The following is a 16,414-nucleotide window of genomic DNA, read 5'->3' as shown; positions in this document are numbered from 1 at the left end:
CTATAGCAGTGTACATGTACGATTTAAAGATGTTACGTTCACATTCTAATCTTCCACAGAAACAAACAAATTTTGCGCAAATGACAATGAATTAAATGTCAAGAATTGCAAATGCGCTCGACTAACGTTTCGCGGCCATGTGTTTTTGTTAGGAGTCTTGTACCTTTCCATAGAACATGCTCTGCATCGGAAACCTTAATTTTCCCTTTGCAGTTTGTAATGTGCTAGGGTTCCGAAAGTCCCCTTCCGCCTAGGAAAGATGCGAGTGTAAACGATCGTAAACGGTCGTCACGCATCGTTAATTTCCGTAAGTTCCAAATCACAATTTCCGCTATGCGCAAGCCTGTCTGCGCAAACGGCGATTTGGAGCCTTAACGTGTGGAAGTTGGGATAAATTATCCGATATTTACAGCTGGCTGTCGTCCCTGGCCCAACAGAATAATGTCATCTATTTATCCTTAAAGTAGGCTGATGTATCCTCTTATTTTCGTTCGATCGTCTGTCGGGTTTTCATCTGTTCGACAATTCTCTGTCGTTTATTTCTCGGCTGTGACCTCAAAAGATGGCCGCCTGGAATAATGACTTCATTCATAATTAGTGATGAGTCTTCTCATACCGGTTTGACCATATTTCCGATAGTTTAAGAAGTAATCGCATGCGATACACATACTTATTTACATGTCATTCAAGATTTTAACTCTTTGAATCTTGTGCAACGTTTTGATAATTTTGAACGGCTCGCCTAGTGAGAGCTCAACTGGAAATGACAGTCCATGTTGTTGTTGTTGTTGTGATACTAACCAGTCTAGTGTTACCTGACAGTTTGACTTTGTACAGTTACAGGCTGTTAACTTATTCGAAGAGATTTGGGTTGTGAATTCATCCAAAAAGGAAATCTGTTGATAATTTTCTTTTCAATAAGCTAGAATGAAGACATTAGTTGGTTATCTTAGTAGTGTATTGGTAAAATTTCCTAAAAGACAGTCTACCAGTCTGGATAATAGGGTAAGTAGACAGTATGTACAGGTTGCAGAAACAGATCAGCCGATGTTGATATTCTTTATTTCACGCCGCTTGGTGCATAATTTTACCTGTATCAAGATTTTGGCAGTGCTTGCTGAGTGAGTTATCACATATTGCCGTGCATGAGGAACATATCTGGCCTGCTGCCAGTTTGACGGTGGCTTTGTTATGAGGATAATGACTCCTGTGTCTGCTGTAACTAATCAAACTTGATAACTCTGTTCATTGACAGTATTGATAATGCTAAACATCACTAGCTCGTTATTATCAACAGCAGACAACATGCAGTGGTTTGCACTAGATGTTTGTTGCCTCTTTTGCAGGAACATCCAGGGTTGGATTCCATCCTGTCCTCTGTCGTTTAGGAGTACCTTAGTACCCAAACAAAATGAAACGCTGCGCTATAGATTAATTCTGTAGGAAGTCAGGGTTTTTTGACAGGAAAAGGGATTGACGTAAATTTTTCATCATAAGACTGAAAACTTGTTATGTACGATGTAAATGCATACATATTCACTGCATTATCTTTGTAGAATGGTTTTGTATTATAAACAACATACCACCATGATAACAGTGTATGTCAGCCATCACAGAAGTGAAATATTCTTAGGTACATCATTATAAAAAGACCAATGACTATGAAATCAATTATATCTTGTTTTCTTAATGATCTTATTTCACAGCATGATTTTCCTTTCTGGCATATTATTTTGTTCTAAATCTGCATACTTACATGTTTGTTGCATGTGTTAATTTCTTTAATATTTCTTCCTCAGAAAATGTGCAGATTTCTCAATGTACAAATATGAATTGCAGTTGGCCTCGTTTTTTGAGGACAAAATTATTTGTGTAAATCAAAGTTAAGAGAATCCCATAAAGAAACATTAAAAAAAGGGTGATTAATTAAGATATCAGTAACATCTGTACTTGTATGAAGAATTGGGTATTTGTTTTTGATACAACCTACATGTTGTAGCTCAGTTCCCTTGAGAAAATTGCTTATAGTGCCATTTTACATATACAAGAAATTTGAAATTTAATTCCAGTGTGACCAAGTTTAGTACAAGTTTAGTTTCAACTCTTGCAAGATTCGATGAAAAATTAACCCTGTACGGTGTGAAGCATCATCAACCATGTGTGACACGTGGAAGTTCGAACCTGATCTATTCATTCTTGCTCTGTGGTAATTTAAATGTCTTAAATTTAAAAGTATTGGGCATGTTTGTCTGATTTTGGTGTTTTTTGTAACAGTAATTTTTCTTTGCTTTCAGGTACAACAGGACGTGCTGACAAAGTTTCGAACCTATCAAGAAATACTTTTCGCGCGATATCGTCAGCTGACAGGTTTCACATTTTCTTCAAGGAGAAAGCCTTTGCAAACATAAGACTTCTCTTTCACCCATCTTTTCACCACTATTGTTGACTAACAGCAGATCAGTATGGTTCTCTCTCAAAGACAACGTGAAGAGCTGTAAGTATGGCTGTTTGGTTATCAACAGGGACTGGGATTTTAGAGCCTGGAAAAAAGTATGGTGGTTGTGCACTAGGCAGATAAGAAAATGGAGTGAATTTGAACTCTGCATTGTATCCATGTACTGTGAAGCTCCATGACCATTCTAATGTACACTGGTAAAATTGCTGTTTTGAATTGCTACCTTGGTGTCAAAACATCTGTGACATAAAAGCAAGGTGAATTATTGATAAAGACTGGGATAGACCGAAGTGCTTTCCTAAATTGTGAAAATATTGCAGTGAATTAAAACTGATATTTGACATCTTGCAGGGAATATTATCATGTCACATCAGGAAAATTATACGAACACAGCCGAAGATTTTGTTTTTCAAGGAATCTTCAGATATATGGGTTAAATAACGGTCTTCATCAAAATCCTATTGAAGCATAGTGTTTGGCTTACTCTGTAGGATTTTTTTCATATCATTGTAATATTTCTACGCAATTTGTATTCTGACCAGAGTGGCTTTTTAATATCTATGATGTTAAATTACAGATTAAATTTAATATCTGCAATATGTGGGGCTGGTTTCATGAAGCTGACTCAGCTAAGTTAGCCTGTAACTACTATGACAGAATAAGTTGTAGAGACATGAAGTGCAATTTGCTATGGGTGTCAATGTGACCATTTTTGTTTTCAGATTTGAGAAGGGAAGTTTTTGTCTGCAAATAGGGTTTATGCCCTACATAGATTTCAGTAAATTGGTGTAGACCTTTCCATCTTCCTCATTAGAGCACCCATTGAACCTATCCGGGCCTTATCTTGAGTCATTTTAGTTCTGGAAAATGTTTGGGCTCCTAATGTGTTGGCTGGCCAAACAAAATAAGCTATATTGAAACTAGCAAGTAAATTAAACAAAAATATGATGGGTTACCAATGAAAAGTTAAGTTTTAATTCAAATTTTTTTTTTGTTCAGACTTAAAAGCTCTTAGAAAGCATCATTTTGAGTTGCATTTTTAAAATTTCTTTATGCATCGTCATAGTGTCACCATTAAAGTTTAGGATCATAACCTTTAATGTTTTTCTTGATATGGCCCTGCCTGTACTACACAATTTTTTTTGCAAGAGGTGGACCAAAATCCACAATAACCACATTTAGCTGAAGATTTTGTTTGTGTCTTTGTGAAGTTTCAAATATGAACTAAATATGAATAAGTGTATGTTTACTTTTGTGTATCTCCGGTGAACTTCCACACAATTTCTGTTGTCTTTTCTCCAGGAACAAAGCTATAGCAGACTACCTAAGCTCCAGTGGCTATATCAATTCTCTGGCAGAGTTTCAGAAGGAGGCTGATATGGTCAGTTTTTTTGTTGTATACATGGTTTTGAATTGTAATTCCCCAAAGCTTTAATAGTGGAAAAAATATATTAAGCTGTCAAATATTTTTAAGATAATTTTGAATCAGGGTTAAGCCCAAAATAGTGCATCTTACAGGCAAGTAAATCTTGCAGAATATTACTTTTCATGCAGAGTCTTTCATTTTTCCAGTAAGATATCATCCTGCCTGTCAAAGAAACTTGCATTAGGTCATTTGCCGTAATATTTGGAATGAAATGTAATGGTAACATTTAAATGTATTGAAATAGCCTTCATTTGATTTATAGGTTGAAGTAACTGCCTTTAAGGTCTTTCCAGGAAATGTTGATATAATTAACTTTCTTAGATGTCAATATCATGCCGTCTGATGTTTTATTTCGTTAACATCTGTTACAGCCTGGTGACATAGACAAGAAATATGGAGGACTGCTAGAAAAAAAATGGACCTCTGTCATTCGCTTGCAGAAAAAGGCAGGTCATTTTTTTTTATTAAATTTTTAAAGAAGATACAAAAAAAACAAACTTAGTTTGAGAACTAGAACATTCATATTTATATATACATATTTTGGAACTGCTGAAAAATGTGAAGAATGGATCTTCTACACTTGAGTTTAATGACACCTCCTCCTCATCTATGTATTTGTGTCAGCATAGTGCAGTAGTTACGTGTACATGTATTTGTGTCAGTGTAGTGCATTATTTACATCTACATGTATTTGTGTCAGCATAGTGCATTATTTACATCTACATGTATTTGTGTCAGCATAGTGCATTATTTACATGTATTTGTGTCAGTATGGTGCATTATTTACATGTACATGTATTTGTGTCAGTATGGTGCATTATTTACATCTACGTGCATGGTACCGGCCCGGATAGAACAGTTGGTAGAGCATCAGCTTCGGGACCGGTAGATCCAGGATCAATCCTTGATCGAGTCACACCTAAGACTTTAAAAGAGGAAGTTGTAACTTCCTCGCTTGGCGTTCAGCGTGAAGGGGATAGTGTAACGACTGGTTGACCCGTAATGGCTCGGGCGGGGCTGCTTACTTGCCTTCGGTAGTCGTCTCAGTGAAGCAGCACTAAATAAAAGAGCGGTGGAAATCCGTCCTGCAACAAGGAGGCTTGGGTGAAGTTTTGATGTAAATATTGTCCTTTTAATCCACCTCCATAAATTCTTTTTGTTCAAATTTAACTAATAAGTCGCATGTGAACTTCGTTTTTATAAGCCAGAACATGTTGGGGGCAAAAGCAAAATGCAAGTAAACCTTCATCACATTTGGGAATTATTTTCTTGGTTTGTACTTGTGCCCCATGTAATGGAATTGGAAGTCAAGCTATAAACAGTGTAGCAAGTAATACTTAAGTGACATGATAGTTATTTTGGTACTGTGCCGATGTATCGCAGGTTATGGATTTGGAGGCCAAGCTAACAGAGGTGGAGCGGGAGGCCAATTCTGGCACTGGGAACCGTGACCGTAGGAGCCCAAAGGAGTGGATCCCCCGCCCCCCGGAGAAGTACAGCCTTACAGGCCACAGGAGCCCTGTCACCAGGGTGATCTTTCACCCGGTGTACAGCGTGCTCGTCTCGGCCAGTGAAGACGCAACTATCAAGGTAATGTGTGCATGTATGTTACAGACATGATGGATTGAGTGACAGACCCTGACAGGACTCCTGTAGTATAGGGATTCCAGTTTGACCTTTCAGAAACAGATAATATGTGTGTTGTGAAGCACATCCTGGATGGGTAATGCACAGAAGTGAATTGTTAAATGCTCTGAAATGACAGAAGAAATTAAGACTGTAGACTCGAGAAATGTGGCAGTGAGTTTTGACAGTCAGTTATCAGAGTTTTTATGTTACAGGTGTGGGATTATGAGGCAGGGGACTACGAGAGAACCCTTAAGGGACACACAGACTCTGTGCAGGACATAGCTTTTGATCACACTGGCAAATACCTAGGTAAGTCTACCTGTATCGGTGGTAGAGGCATCCAGCAAAGATATTTGATCATTGCACGTGTTTTATATTATCTGAACATCTACAAGCTTAATAATATCGAATGATTATTATTTTTATTTTCATTTTCTTTCCTTTATTCTTGGATATGTTGAGGGATGGAAGGGGGGAATTTCAGACATCTGGATTCTAGTTTTATTTATATTCCAAAGTTCAAGGTTTTGAATGTCTAGTATTAATTGCCCTTTTTCACCATTGTGGACCTAATTTGATTTCAATTTGTCACCAGTCAGGAGTATTTTAAATATCTGCACTGCTCCAGGTCTTCCTACTTTACCAGTTTCTCTCTTCACATCTGCTTAAAACCGCTTGAGATAAAGTTGGGAACACCGTATCAAATTCTATCATAGTCTGCAGCTATTTCATTTCTCTGGCTGGCTACACTAACCCCAAATCCTGACCCTTTTGTAGAATGAAAACATCCCTGAGTGCAGTGTTTCTCCAGTCACATAATTACATCAATGTTGAGGAGGCATATGTATATGATTGTGTTTTGTTTTGCAGTTTCGTGCTCAGCAGATATGACCATTAAGTTGTGGGACTTTGGAGGGTATGAGTGTATCAAAACCATGCATGGTAAGGCACTACCAAGTTCAGGTGTTACGCATTTGTGAACAATGACGAGTTTTCAATATTTATTCTCCAAAAGCATGTTATAAATTGAGATTGTCAGGACTGTGTGCAGGCATTAGATTTGCGCTCTTTTTTGAGGAATTCCTCTTTATTTACACAAAAAATACATCAGAAAAATGTTAATAATTTAACTCAGAAATGCTAAAAATGACAAAATTGTGAGTGTGATGTATAGTTTCCTCTTTTTCATTCCAGTGTCTGTCTCATCCCTGTGTGTGTGATTAACGTGTAGCACCTCAAGATACATTTGTTTTTGATATCATTAGTATATAAACAGCTTAAAGAGGCTATACTGGAGATCAGTGGCAATGAATCATTTAGCGCAAATGCAGTTGAATTTTTTGCTGTTTTGGTATACCGCAAATAGTTACCTTTCACAACATTATTGTGAACTATGCATGTAGTACCGCTCAGAACTGGGATAAAGTTCCTGCATTGTATAAGCAGGTTGCATTATTACTTCTTCAAGCTACTGTAAGTCTTCAACATTTTCAACCTCTAAAGTACTTTTATTCAGTGGAATTTAAGCATACAATAATTTAAGCTGAAAATAACGCTAAAATGATTCATTTGTGTCACTAAAGATGGAAGTTTCAGAAGTTACAGTGTATTTCAGAATATTTTAAAAAATATTAGGTGGAGAAGTAGTTGAAAAGGTTGAAGAATTATTGTATATCGGTTAAACGTTGTAAATGACACAGCCTGGCATTTACCCAAAGGCAATAATTTGAGCTATTCTTGGTAAATACAGAAAATTGGATGAGCAAATATGGATTTTGCTGTAAGCACAGTAATCTCCCCCTGATGTGTCATATATTAAGTATTACATTGTAAATGATACAGATACCAGCCTGACATTTACTCAAAGGCAATAATTTGAGCTATTATTGGTAAATACAAAAGATTTGATTAGCAAATATGGATTTTTTGCCTTAAAATTTCTGATATAGCCTCTATAAGGATCAGAAGTTCAGAGCTTGCTTTAATTATGTAGTTAAACTATCATCCTGTCATCCCTTTTCTGTGGTTGTAAAAATAGTAACACACCCTGGTCATGCCGTCTTATGAGCTGTCCAGGAAATGACTTACCCTTGACCAGTAAGGATGTATGTTTATATCGCGCGCGGTGTGATTTGGCAGTGGCTGGAGATCAGGAGGTTTACCAGGTGCCTGGAATGAAAAGGTAGTTTCCTCTGACACTTTGCCCATATTTCTGGACCCTTTAAGATTACCATCTTCTTATGGTTCACCAAATTTTTGTCTTAAAAACAATTATGAATTGAGTAAAATGGCTTGTTTTAATGGATGGTTTTGTGTTCTGTGTGCAGGCCATGATCACAATGTGTCCAGCGTGACTTTTGTGCCTAGTGGAGATTTCATAGTGTCCTCCTCCCGAGATAAGACCATTAAGATGTGGGAAGTGGCCACAGGGTAAGAATTGTATTAGCTCTTACGCCTGACATGTTTAGCTCCCCTCTTGTGAAACAGGACAAAACATTGCAACATGTTAGCTGTCTTACTTCTTCTGTTTTTAAGGACAGATATAAATAGTGCTGAAAGCAAAAAGTTACATTTATCTTATTTTAGTTTTGTGGAAAAGTAAAGATATGAACATGTTGCTCATTAGATGGACTAACCATGTGAAAAAAAAAGAAACTCAATATCCCAGCTCAGTTACCTGTATGTTGGGTAAAAAGAGCAGAACAGATGTCCCAAAAATTAGAAGAATTAGGGTACTGTATTTATCTACATGTCTAGGTTAGGGTATATGTGTATATGGTTGTCGTCAGGACTTTATGAGATGAGAACTTGGATAGTTTCCAAACCAAGCATCTTCTTGCAGCTAGGTTGATACTGTGCTATAACCGTTGTAATCTGCTTTTCTTGACTGTACATAGGAAAGTCTTCAAAAGCCTATTCTTTTGTTAGCCAATGGCATTGCAGGCTGCATACTTCCACCAGGGGATTGTCAACCAGTCTTTGATTTTCCCTTAATATAAGTGTGTATTTCTTTGATTTGAAACAAGTGCATGTAGGTGTGGATCCAGTTCATTCCTTGATACAACTTTTAAAAAACAGCAAAAAGCAGTGTTGTGAATGGTGTTAATGTGCTTTTACTATTTAAAAAAAAAAAAATAATAATAATAATTTAGGTTTATGTAGAATGCATGTAAATGTAGTTAAATTTGAGTGAAAACCATGAGTACTTTTGTGGTAAGGAAATAGAAAATGAACAGCTGTTTGAGATTTTTTGGTGAAGATGTTGAAATGTTTGTGTGTTTGATGACAGGTACTGTGTGAAGACATTCACAGGTCACAGAGAGTGGGTACGTATGGCGAGAGTGTACCACGATGGATCTCTTCTGGCCAGCTGCTCTAATGACCAGGTGAGTGGTGAACCTGTCACTTAAACATGATGGGGGCCCTGTGTGGCCGACGGGGTAAGCAGGCCAGTCTGGAGCATTGACCCTCTCACCAATGCGGTCGCCATGAGTTCAAGTCCAGCTGCTCTCCTGCTGTACGTGTGAAGGTCTGTCAACAACCTGCGGGTATGCGTGGGTTTTTCTCCTGGTTTCCTCTTACCATAATCCTGACCGTTATGAGTGAAATATTCTTGAGTACAGGGTAAAACACCAATCAGATAAATAAAAAAAGTAAACATAAACATGATACAACACAAGTCAAGGGTTTGAAATTGACCCCAAAATGTATTTGATTGGGGTTGTACGCTGTGCTCAAAAATATTTCACTTATATAAGGTGGCCAGCATCCACAGGTTAGTGGCAGACCTTCCCACGTGAGAAAGGAGACCAAGTCTTCCAGCCACAAAAAACGTGGTAGGAAGATTGGTCAGTAACTTGTCAAAGGCTGATTGTTTACTCAAGGCGCTCTGGTTTCTTCAACCCATGAAATTGACAACCATCGTATAAGTGAAAAATTCTTGAGAATGATGTTCAAGAACAATCAGTTAAATAAATAAATAAATTAGCCACGAAATGGCACTTGCCAGTAGTACCTGTGTTGAGGAATGGGAATTTTCAGCTGATATTAAGGGAAATGAAGATCTTTGAGGTGCCTTTGACTTACAGAACCAAACGTAATCATTTTATGATGGATAAGATTTTCTTTGCTCAGTGTCTTTTTAGATCTTCTCATTCTCCTTGTTCTAAGTTGGCCCTCCAGTTGAATTCAGGAAAACATGATCAAATTGTACTACATTTTCATCTAAAAGTTCAGCATCTAGTAGAAGTGATATTTTTAGATAATAAATTGTTTATAAATGTAGGTATGGTCACTGATAGTTGAATCAAATGTTTATCAATCACAGGTTGAACCTGTGCTTGTTTAACTCTACTGGCCAGACCAAAGTTACACTGGCAGTGTTAATCTCAAACTCGGACAAGGGCAGACCCTAAAATTACACTGGCAATGTTAACTTAAAGCCCTCAGAAGGGCAGACCCTAAAGTTATGCTGGCAGTGTTTATTTCAAGTCCTCGGAAGGGCAGACCCTAAAGCTACACTGGCAGTGTTTATTTCAAGCCCTTAAAAGTGCACACCCTAAAGTTACAAATGGTTTTCCTCCACCCAAAAAATTGGCCACCACCAAAGAGGTGAAAATTTTCCAGTGGGACATTTAACTAAAAAACCCAAAATGGATAAATCAGGCACTGGATATGACAAAGTACATATTCATCACCAAAATGCCAGTGTTTATATGGGTTTACTCTTTCTGTAAGGAGCTGGAACAGTTTGGCTTGTACTGTGAAATGTCTGCTGATAAATGTACATATCAGCTATATCCCTGTGTTACTTAAAGGAGAAGAAAACTTAAAAACATGACACTATGGGCTGAAAAGGGCACATTTTTTTTCTATCGGGTGGTGCTTGCTGCATAATTTTGCGATTTTTCCTCGCCATACATGTAAAGCCTGAAAACGGCAAAGCTGGCATAAATCGCTGACTGCATCTCGTCCTCCGTCTTTAAAACCCAGTAATTTATGCTAGGGGTGTGTTGCCTCTCAGCCAGTGAGAGTCGTTAAAACTGCCAGCTTGTTCGTGTAAACTCGGAATATACATCCAACATTCCGGTTTCCCGATGCCAAATGGAAAACGTACTGTACTGTTCGCTACCTTCTGATAAGAAGAGTTCTACTGGAAATGTACAAACTGCACTTCGGTGGTTTCCAAGGGAAATTCTGCTCCTAACACAGAAGACTTCAAGATTAGTTCTTAGGCAAAATGGAGTGGCCCACAGCAGATGTTGGCGCTGACTTTATTTATAATTTGTCATCTTGAAGTACATATTAGAATTTTTTTATGACGTGCACCTTCGAGTACATGCCTACTCTTTTCAATGGTATTTGTTTGTAATTTAAGTTTTCTTCTCCTTTAATCCATGTTCTGTGTGTCCAGACGGTGAGGGTGTGGGTGGTGGCCACTAAGGAGTGTAAAGGAGAATTAAGAGAACATGAGCACGTGGTGGAGTGTATAGCCTGGGCACCTGAGGCTGCCCACCAGGCCATCAATGACGGCGCTGGCAATGACGTAAGTCCTATGGGTCAAAGTTCTCTCAGAACTTCAATTCTTTCTTGGCATAGGTCAGATGTCATAGGTAGGTTAAAATGACCTTTTTATTACACATTTTGCTGGAGTCTTAGAGTTCTCTTGATCTTAAAACGGTGTTTTGAGTTGCTTGGAAGTTAGAGTATCGTACTTGAAAAATGTAAGTTTTCACATCAGATGTAAAGATAATTATTTGCCACTACAAATACACCTTGTAAATTTTCGGGTAATTTGCCATAGTCTTGTTCTGCAATATATGACTGATTCAAAGTTAGAAATAGTCTGAAATGCCAGCCACAAGGCCTATGTCTCTAAATATGCATAAATGCACATAAATGGTGTACATCACTTTGATATACGGAGCCTGTTTTGATGTTGTCTTGTGCAACCCATATGGTGTCCTTTATAATATGCCCACTCATCCTGGCCACGCGGTCTAATAAGTTTTCTTTTCACACCGCATGCCTTTGGCCAGTGAGTTTTGAATATGATCAATGGATGACCATCATTTTAGTTGAATGGTTTTGGGATAGTGTGATGTACCACAATAATGCACTGTTTTACATTATACCTGGATGGACATTGTCTCTGGAGTACATTTTGGCATGATCAGAGCCCTATACCTGTATTTTAATCTTTGTTTCCTGGTTGTGTTTACAGAAGAAGGGGGCTCGCTCAGGCCCCTTCCTGATCTCTGGATCTCGTGACAAGACCATCAAGATGTGGGACGTCAGTGTTGGACTCTGTCTCTTTACCTTGGTACGGCTGTTCCAGTTGTTTTACCTTGTTGACTGTAGTATTTACGGTATACCTTACCAATCATTATTTAAAGGGATACAGAATCGACAGCGATTGTTTTACAGAGGAGATAGGGTTACCTGGGTTAAACCTACAGCTTTTTGGTCATGCTTAAATGAATCTGCCATACCTAAAATTCAGCTCTATCTCTCGTATCAGCCAATAAGAAACTATTCTGTATCCCTTTAAGCACAAGACCATTTCCCTTCTTGATCAGCCATTCAGTGATTCTAAATCCAGTGTGTTCAGTTTTCATTCCTATCAAGGGTCAACGTGGAGAAGAAGAGTTTGATTTACAGCTAGAGCCTTAATATCCATGTTGGTACGATCAACTGGCATGTATCATTAAGTCTTTGCATGTTATCTCTTGTCATGTTATCACTTCTTTGTGACAGGTGGGTCATGACAACTGGGTGCGAGGGCTACTCTTCCACCCTGGAGGCAAATTTGTCCTGAGCGCATCAGATGACAAGACACTTCGTGTGTGGGACATAGCCAATAGGAGAAACCATAAGACTTTAGAAGCACATGCGCATTTCGTAACGTCGCTAGGTAAGTAATTCCTGCGAACTTTCAATAAACCCTTAAATTTGAGAACATAAAAATTTTCCATTTCCTGACTGCCATAATATAAGTGGGGAAAAAAATTTCCCGCTTATATTATTCATTCAACCAACAGTCAGAATTCAATCTCACAATTGGCAACAAATGTCTAAACTCATTTGAATCCAGGATGATGCTTTGATGGGGTTTTCTTGATGTCTTTCTTGTTATTTGTTAGCTGCCAATGAATGATTGTTTACCTGTGTTAACTGCAAAGATCTTCGTGAAATTCACATTTTAGTTGTCCATGTTTAATTGTTTTTGTTAATTTTTTTTATTTCATCCAAAAATCTAAAAGTTGAACCGAGTTATGATGTGTGTTTTTTTTTTTGTTTTTTTTTTTTGCAGACATGCATAAGACGAAACCTTTCGTAATTTCCGGTAGTGTGGAGCAGTCAGTCAAGGTGTGGGAGTGTCGTTAGGGGCGGTGTCACTGCCTTGGTGATTGAATGTCACTGCTATGGTGATAGAAGAACGTTAGTAAGGGGCAGTAACTTGCCGACTGGCTTTAACCGTGGCTCAACTCTGAGCACGATTTTTGCTTACAGTGCACCTCCAAGTCATTGTGATACATTGTAGATCAAAACTTTTGCCCTGAAGTTCACTCATTGTGTTTCGCATGTATGACTTTAAATTATTGCTTCAGTGTACTGTACGTTGTGTAGTCGTGTACTTGATCGTGGGGTTCGTCATTCCCAGGTCATTTCTGCCCTATCTTCCAGCATTTTCTGACTTGTGTGGTGAGCACTCCAGTGATTTCCCCTTGTTGTATTACTCGATATAATAGAGAACAGAGCACTCAGATATTTGGACACTGGATACAACCTGTTTGGGCCTTGTGGTCTGGACGAGTAGTACTTGTGGCCTGGACGAGTAGATGAAGATGTGGATGGTAAATTTAGCCTCGTGCAAAGTGTACAAAACAGATGTCCTAGCATATACAAGGCTTGCATCCAAGGGGCACCTGTGGAATGGATACGACGACGACATCATAGTCTAGGACAAAGTACAAGAGGAAACTGTAGCTCACAGCCCTCACAAGATCCCAAACCCAGACGTTGTACAGACCCGTGAACAAGTTATGTAGTATAACGTTATATTGTAGAACATCATATTTGGTCCAGTGTTAGTCAGTACTTATTAATAATAAATATTAAATGGGAATTAATTCCAGAGTAGTAAACGTTGCAACTGTACATTGCTGCCAGTGTCTAGGTATGGAATTAGTGTGATGTGGCCTGCACTATTATATACATGTAGCACATGGTTGTAACAGTACATCCTGTCTTAATAAACTAGCTACATGTAGTTTTTTGTGAACGTGGTAGGAGAAATGAGCTTTTGGATTGTACAGTAGAGGGGGCCTTAAAAAAGACGCTTACGTGCTTGTTCTTCAGTGTGATATATATAAAAATATATCTATATACATACCTACATATATATATATATTTATGAGTGTTGTAATTCAACTCTAGGTTGGTAATTGTGTGCTGTCTGCAGAGAAGTTAAGGTAGGCTTTGCATAGTTGTACATAGTTCTGTATTCTGTAGTGTTTGAATGTTGAACTCTGAATGTGTTGCTACCTTGGGTATGTTGAATTCATTTCTGCTCTCGCACCTCCGCTCTTATCTACATACTGATACTTGGATATACTGGATTCTCCACTAATCCTGTGGTGGGAAGATCCCATGATGTCTCTAGATATTAGAAGTATGACAGATTTGTGTAGCTTTGCCTGTTCCAAAAGGCAAGACAAAGTTCTGTTGACAGACTAGAGCTACATACGGTTTGGTAGATTGGATATTAAAAGTGTGATTCCAGACATTTACAGTTCAATGTCACAGATTTATTTTTGTGTATTAATTGTTGTTTTTGGCTCCATGATGAAGTGCTGCACCATTCACTTTAAGCCTGATATAGTCTCATGAATTTGAATGACAATAACTAATCAGTCAATGCATTCTAGTGATCTGTTGGTTTAGAGAATTGTTTGGAAGCTGTAGCATGTACGTTTACATTTGGAAAATCAAAATTTTTTTTCCAAGATTCAGATGAAAGAAAAAAAACCAGAAGAAAGCAGACCAAATTTTCAGAAGTTGTAAACAAGTAACAACTTTTAAACATCATAATTAAGATTGGTGCTTAATTTGCATATGGAAGAAAGTCCTCAAAAAACAAAGCATTGATAAACAGGGGCCAAAACTGGAGCAAAATTTCTGTTAGGGTTTTCAGAAGGTATATCCTGATGCCATCAGTTCAGTACAGAATAATCTCTCTTGTGGTATTTTCGTCAGATGTTTAGATTTCAAGTAGTTCAGAGGATTGCTGCATGGAACAGGGCAGTGGTGGTTTGTGTTTACCAAGAGGTGTTTTGTATGCTTCTGAGATCTGAAGAAAATGCTATTTATTTTTGTTAATCAGATATAAATTTTTTGAGAGGTGCTGTGGCTCAAGTAGGAGTGAGTGTGAATATGATCAATGTAGTTGGAGCAAATTTGACGAAGCACCACGAAAGTGTTGACATCAGAACTCTGACAGCCTAATGCCAACAGCACTGGTTTCTATGGTAGAGCAAACGTGGAGCATTGAGCGCTTCGTCAAACGAAGCCCATATTGTTATTGGTTTGCAAAATCTTCAATCCCCCTATATTTTGGCCGGACAAAGCTAAAGCTTGACACTATCTTGTTGTTAAATTTTATGATTATTGCAAAATATGTACAAGAATCCACAACTTGGGTCTAATTTCTTGGCTTGCATTCCTTTGAGAAAACTTGGGGCATTTACAATTCATTCTTCTGTAAACACAAAAATTAGAAGTGTGTACAAACTTAGACTTTGGAATAGGAAGTAGTTATAGCCAGGTTTTTATTGGACATTCTTTGCCAGGTGAAATGGGGTGGGGGGGGGGGGAGCTGCAGAAATAAGAGAACAAGAGTGAACAGCATAAGCTAAAGTAAAATGTAACAAGAAATAAAATTTTCAAAATTTTGAGAGGAGGAACTGAATGTAAAGAGCTACGTTGTGCAATTTCTTATTGTGATGCAGTTGTGGAGTTGACGTTACGTCAAACGATTCCCCAAATTTCATCTCATTCCAGGAAAGATTCCCGAGTTAATCAAAAATCTTGTTCACAAGTTTTATAGTCTTCTACCCTAATGTGGAAAGGGCGGTACAAGCTAGTGATGACCAGCTCTTTAGCTGTATTGAATCCCCCTTCCCCTCCTTCCTGAGCACTGACAGGTGAGCGGGTCCCTGGAGTTGACTGCACTATGTATCCCCTTTGTATCCCTCATAATCTCGCTGTACACGGACGGGTAGCCAGGTACACTGCAGCCACGCTATGTCGTGATTCGTTTTATAGACACATCGTTTTGTACATAGGATTCCCAAATGATTGTGTTGAGAAAAATGGTCACTTAATTTATTACCAGGCTAGGTATTTTAGATTGTAGGTATTACAGGTTTAATATTGATAAATTACACCTAGAAATTACCTTTGTCTTGCAATTTACATATTTTTGTCATCATTACGTGACATGTTTTGAACTTGTTCAGACAAAAGTGCTGTGTATGTACTTTTTTTCCTTTTGTTCTTTTTAAAGTTATGGAACCCTGACTTCTGTGAATATAGTATAGATATTGGTTAGTCAGTTACAATTTTATCTTTGTTTATAATCTGTCATATAGATCACATGAGTAACCAAAGGATTGTAGTCAATTTTTGTACCGGTACTTTAGATTTAATCCTTACTACTTGATTTCACGGGATGGGTATCACTATTTAGTGTAACACTGTATGGAAAAATCCTGGACGTATCATTTCGTTCCTCTAACATTTTTTGTATATTTGCCAGTTTCGTCTCGGTAGCAAATACTGCAGTTTCAGTCGTATTAAAAGCATATCATATGAAATCTTGCACGCTAACAACGATCTAACCA

General features: G+C 38.0%; 1 protein-coding gene across 1 annotated transcript; it reads left to right on the top strand.

The window, feature by feature from the left end:
• Positions 1 to 352: 352 nt before the first annotated feature.
• On the top strand, positions 353 to 15,480 carry LOC135476147 (lissencephaly-1 homolog). Its single transcript, XM_064756068.1, has 13 exons — positions 353 to 463; positions 2,295 to 2,494; positions 3,758 to 3,836; positions 4,253 to 4,327; positions 5,265 to 5,471; positions 5,723 to 5,819; positions 6,381 to 6,452; positions 7,838 to 7,940; positions 8,800 to 8,896; positions 10,924 to 11,055; positions 11,734 to 11,832; positions 12,267 to 12,423; positions 12,823 to 15,480. The coding sequence occupies exons 2-13, from the start codon at positions 2,463 to 2,465 to the stop codon at positions 12,894 to 12,896; spliced, it is 1,224 nt and encodes a 407-aa protein (XP_064612138.1). The 5' UTR covers positions 353 to 463; positions 2,295 to 2,462; the 3' UTR covers positions 12,897 to 15,480.
• Positions 15,481 to 16,414: the final 934 nt, after the last annotated feature.

The sequence above is a fragment of the Liolophura sinensis genome, chromosome 10 (assembly GCF_032854445.1).
Source record: "Liolophura sinensis isolate JHLJ2023 chromosome 10, CUHK_Ljap_v2, whole genome shotgun sequence".
NCBI lineage: Eukaryota > Metazoa > Mollusca > Polyplacophora > Chitonida > Chitonidae > Liolophura > Liolophura sinensis.
This window is presented reverse-complemented; position numbering and strand designations above follow the sequence as displayed.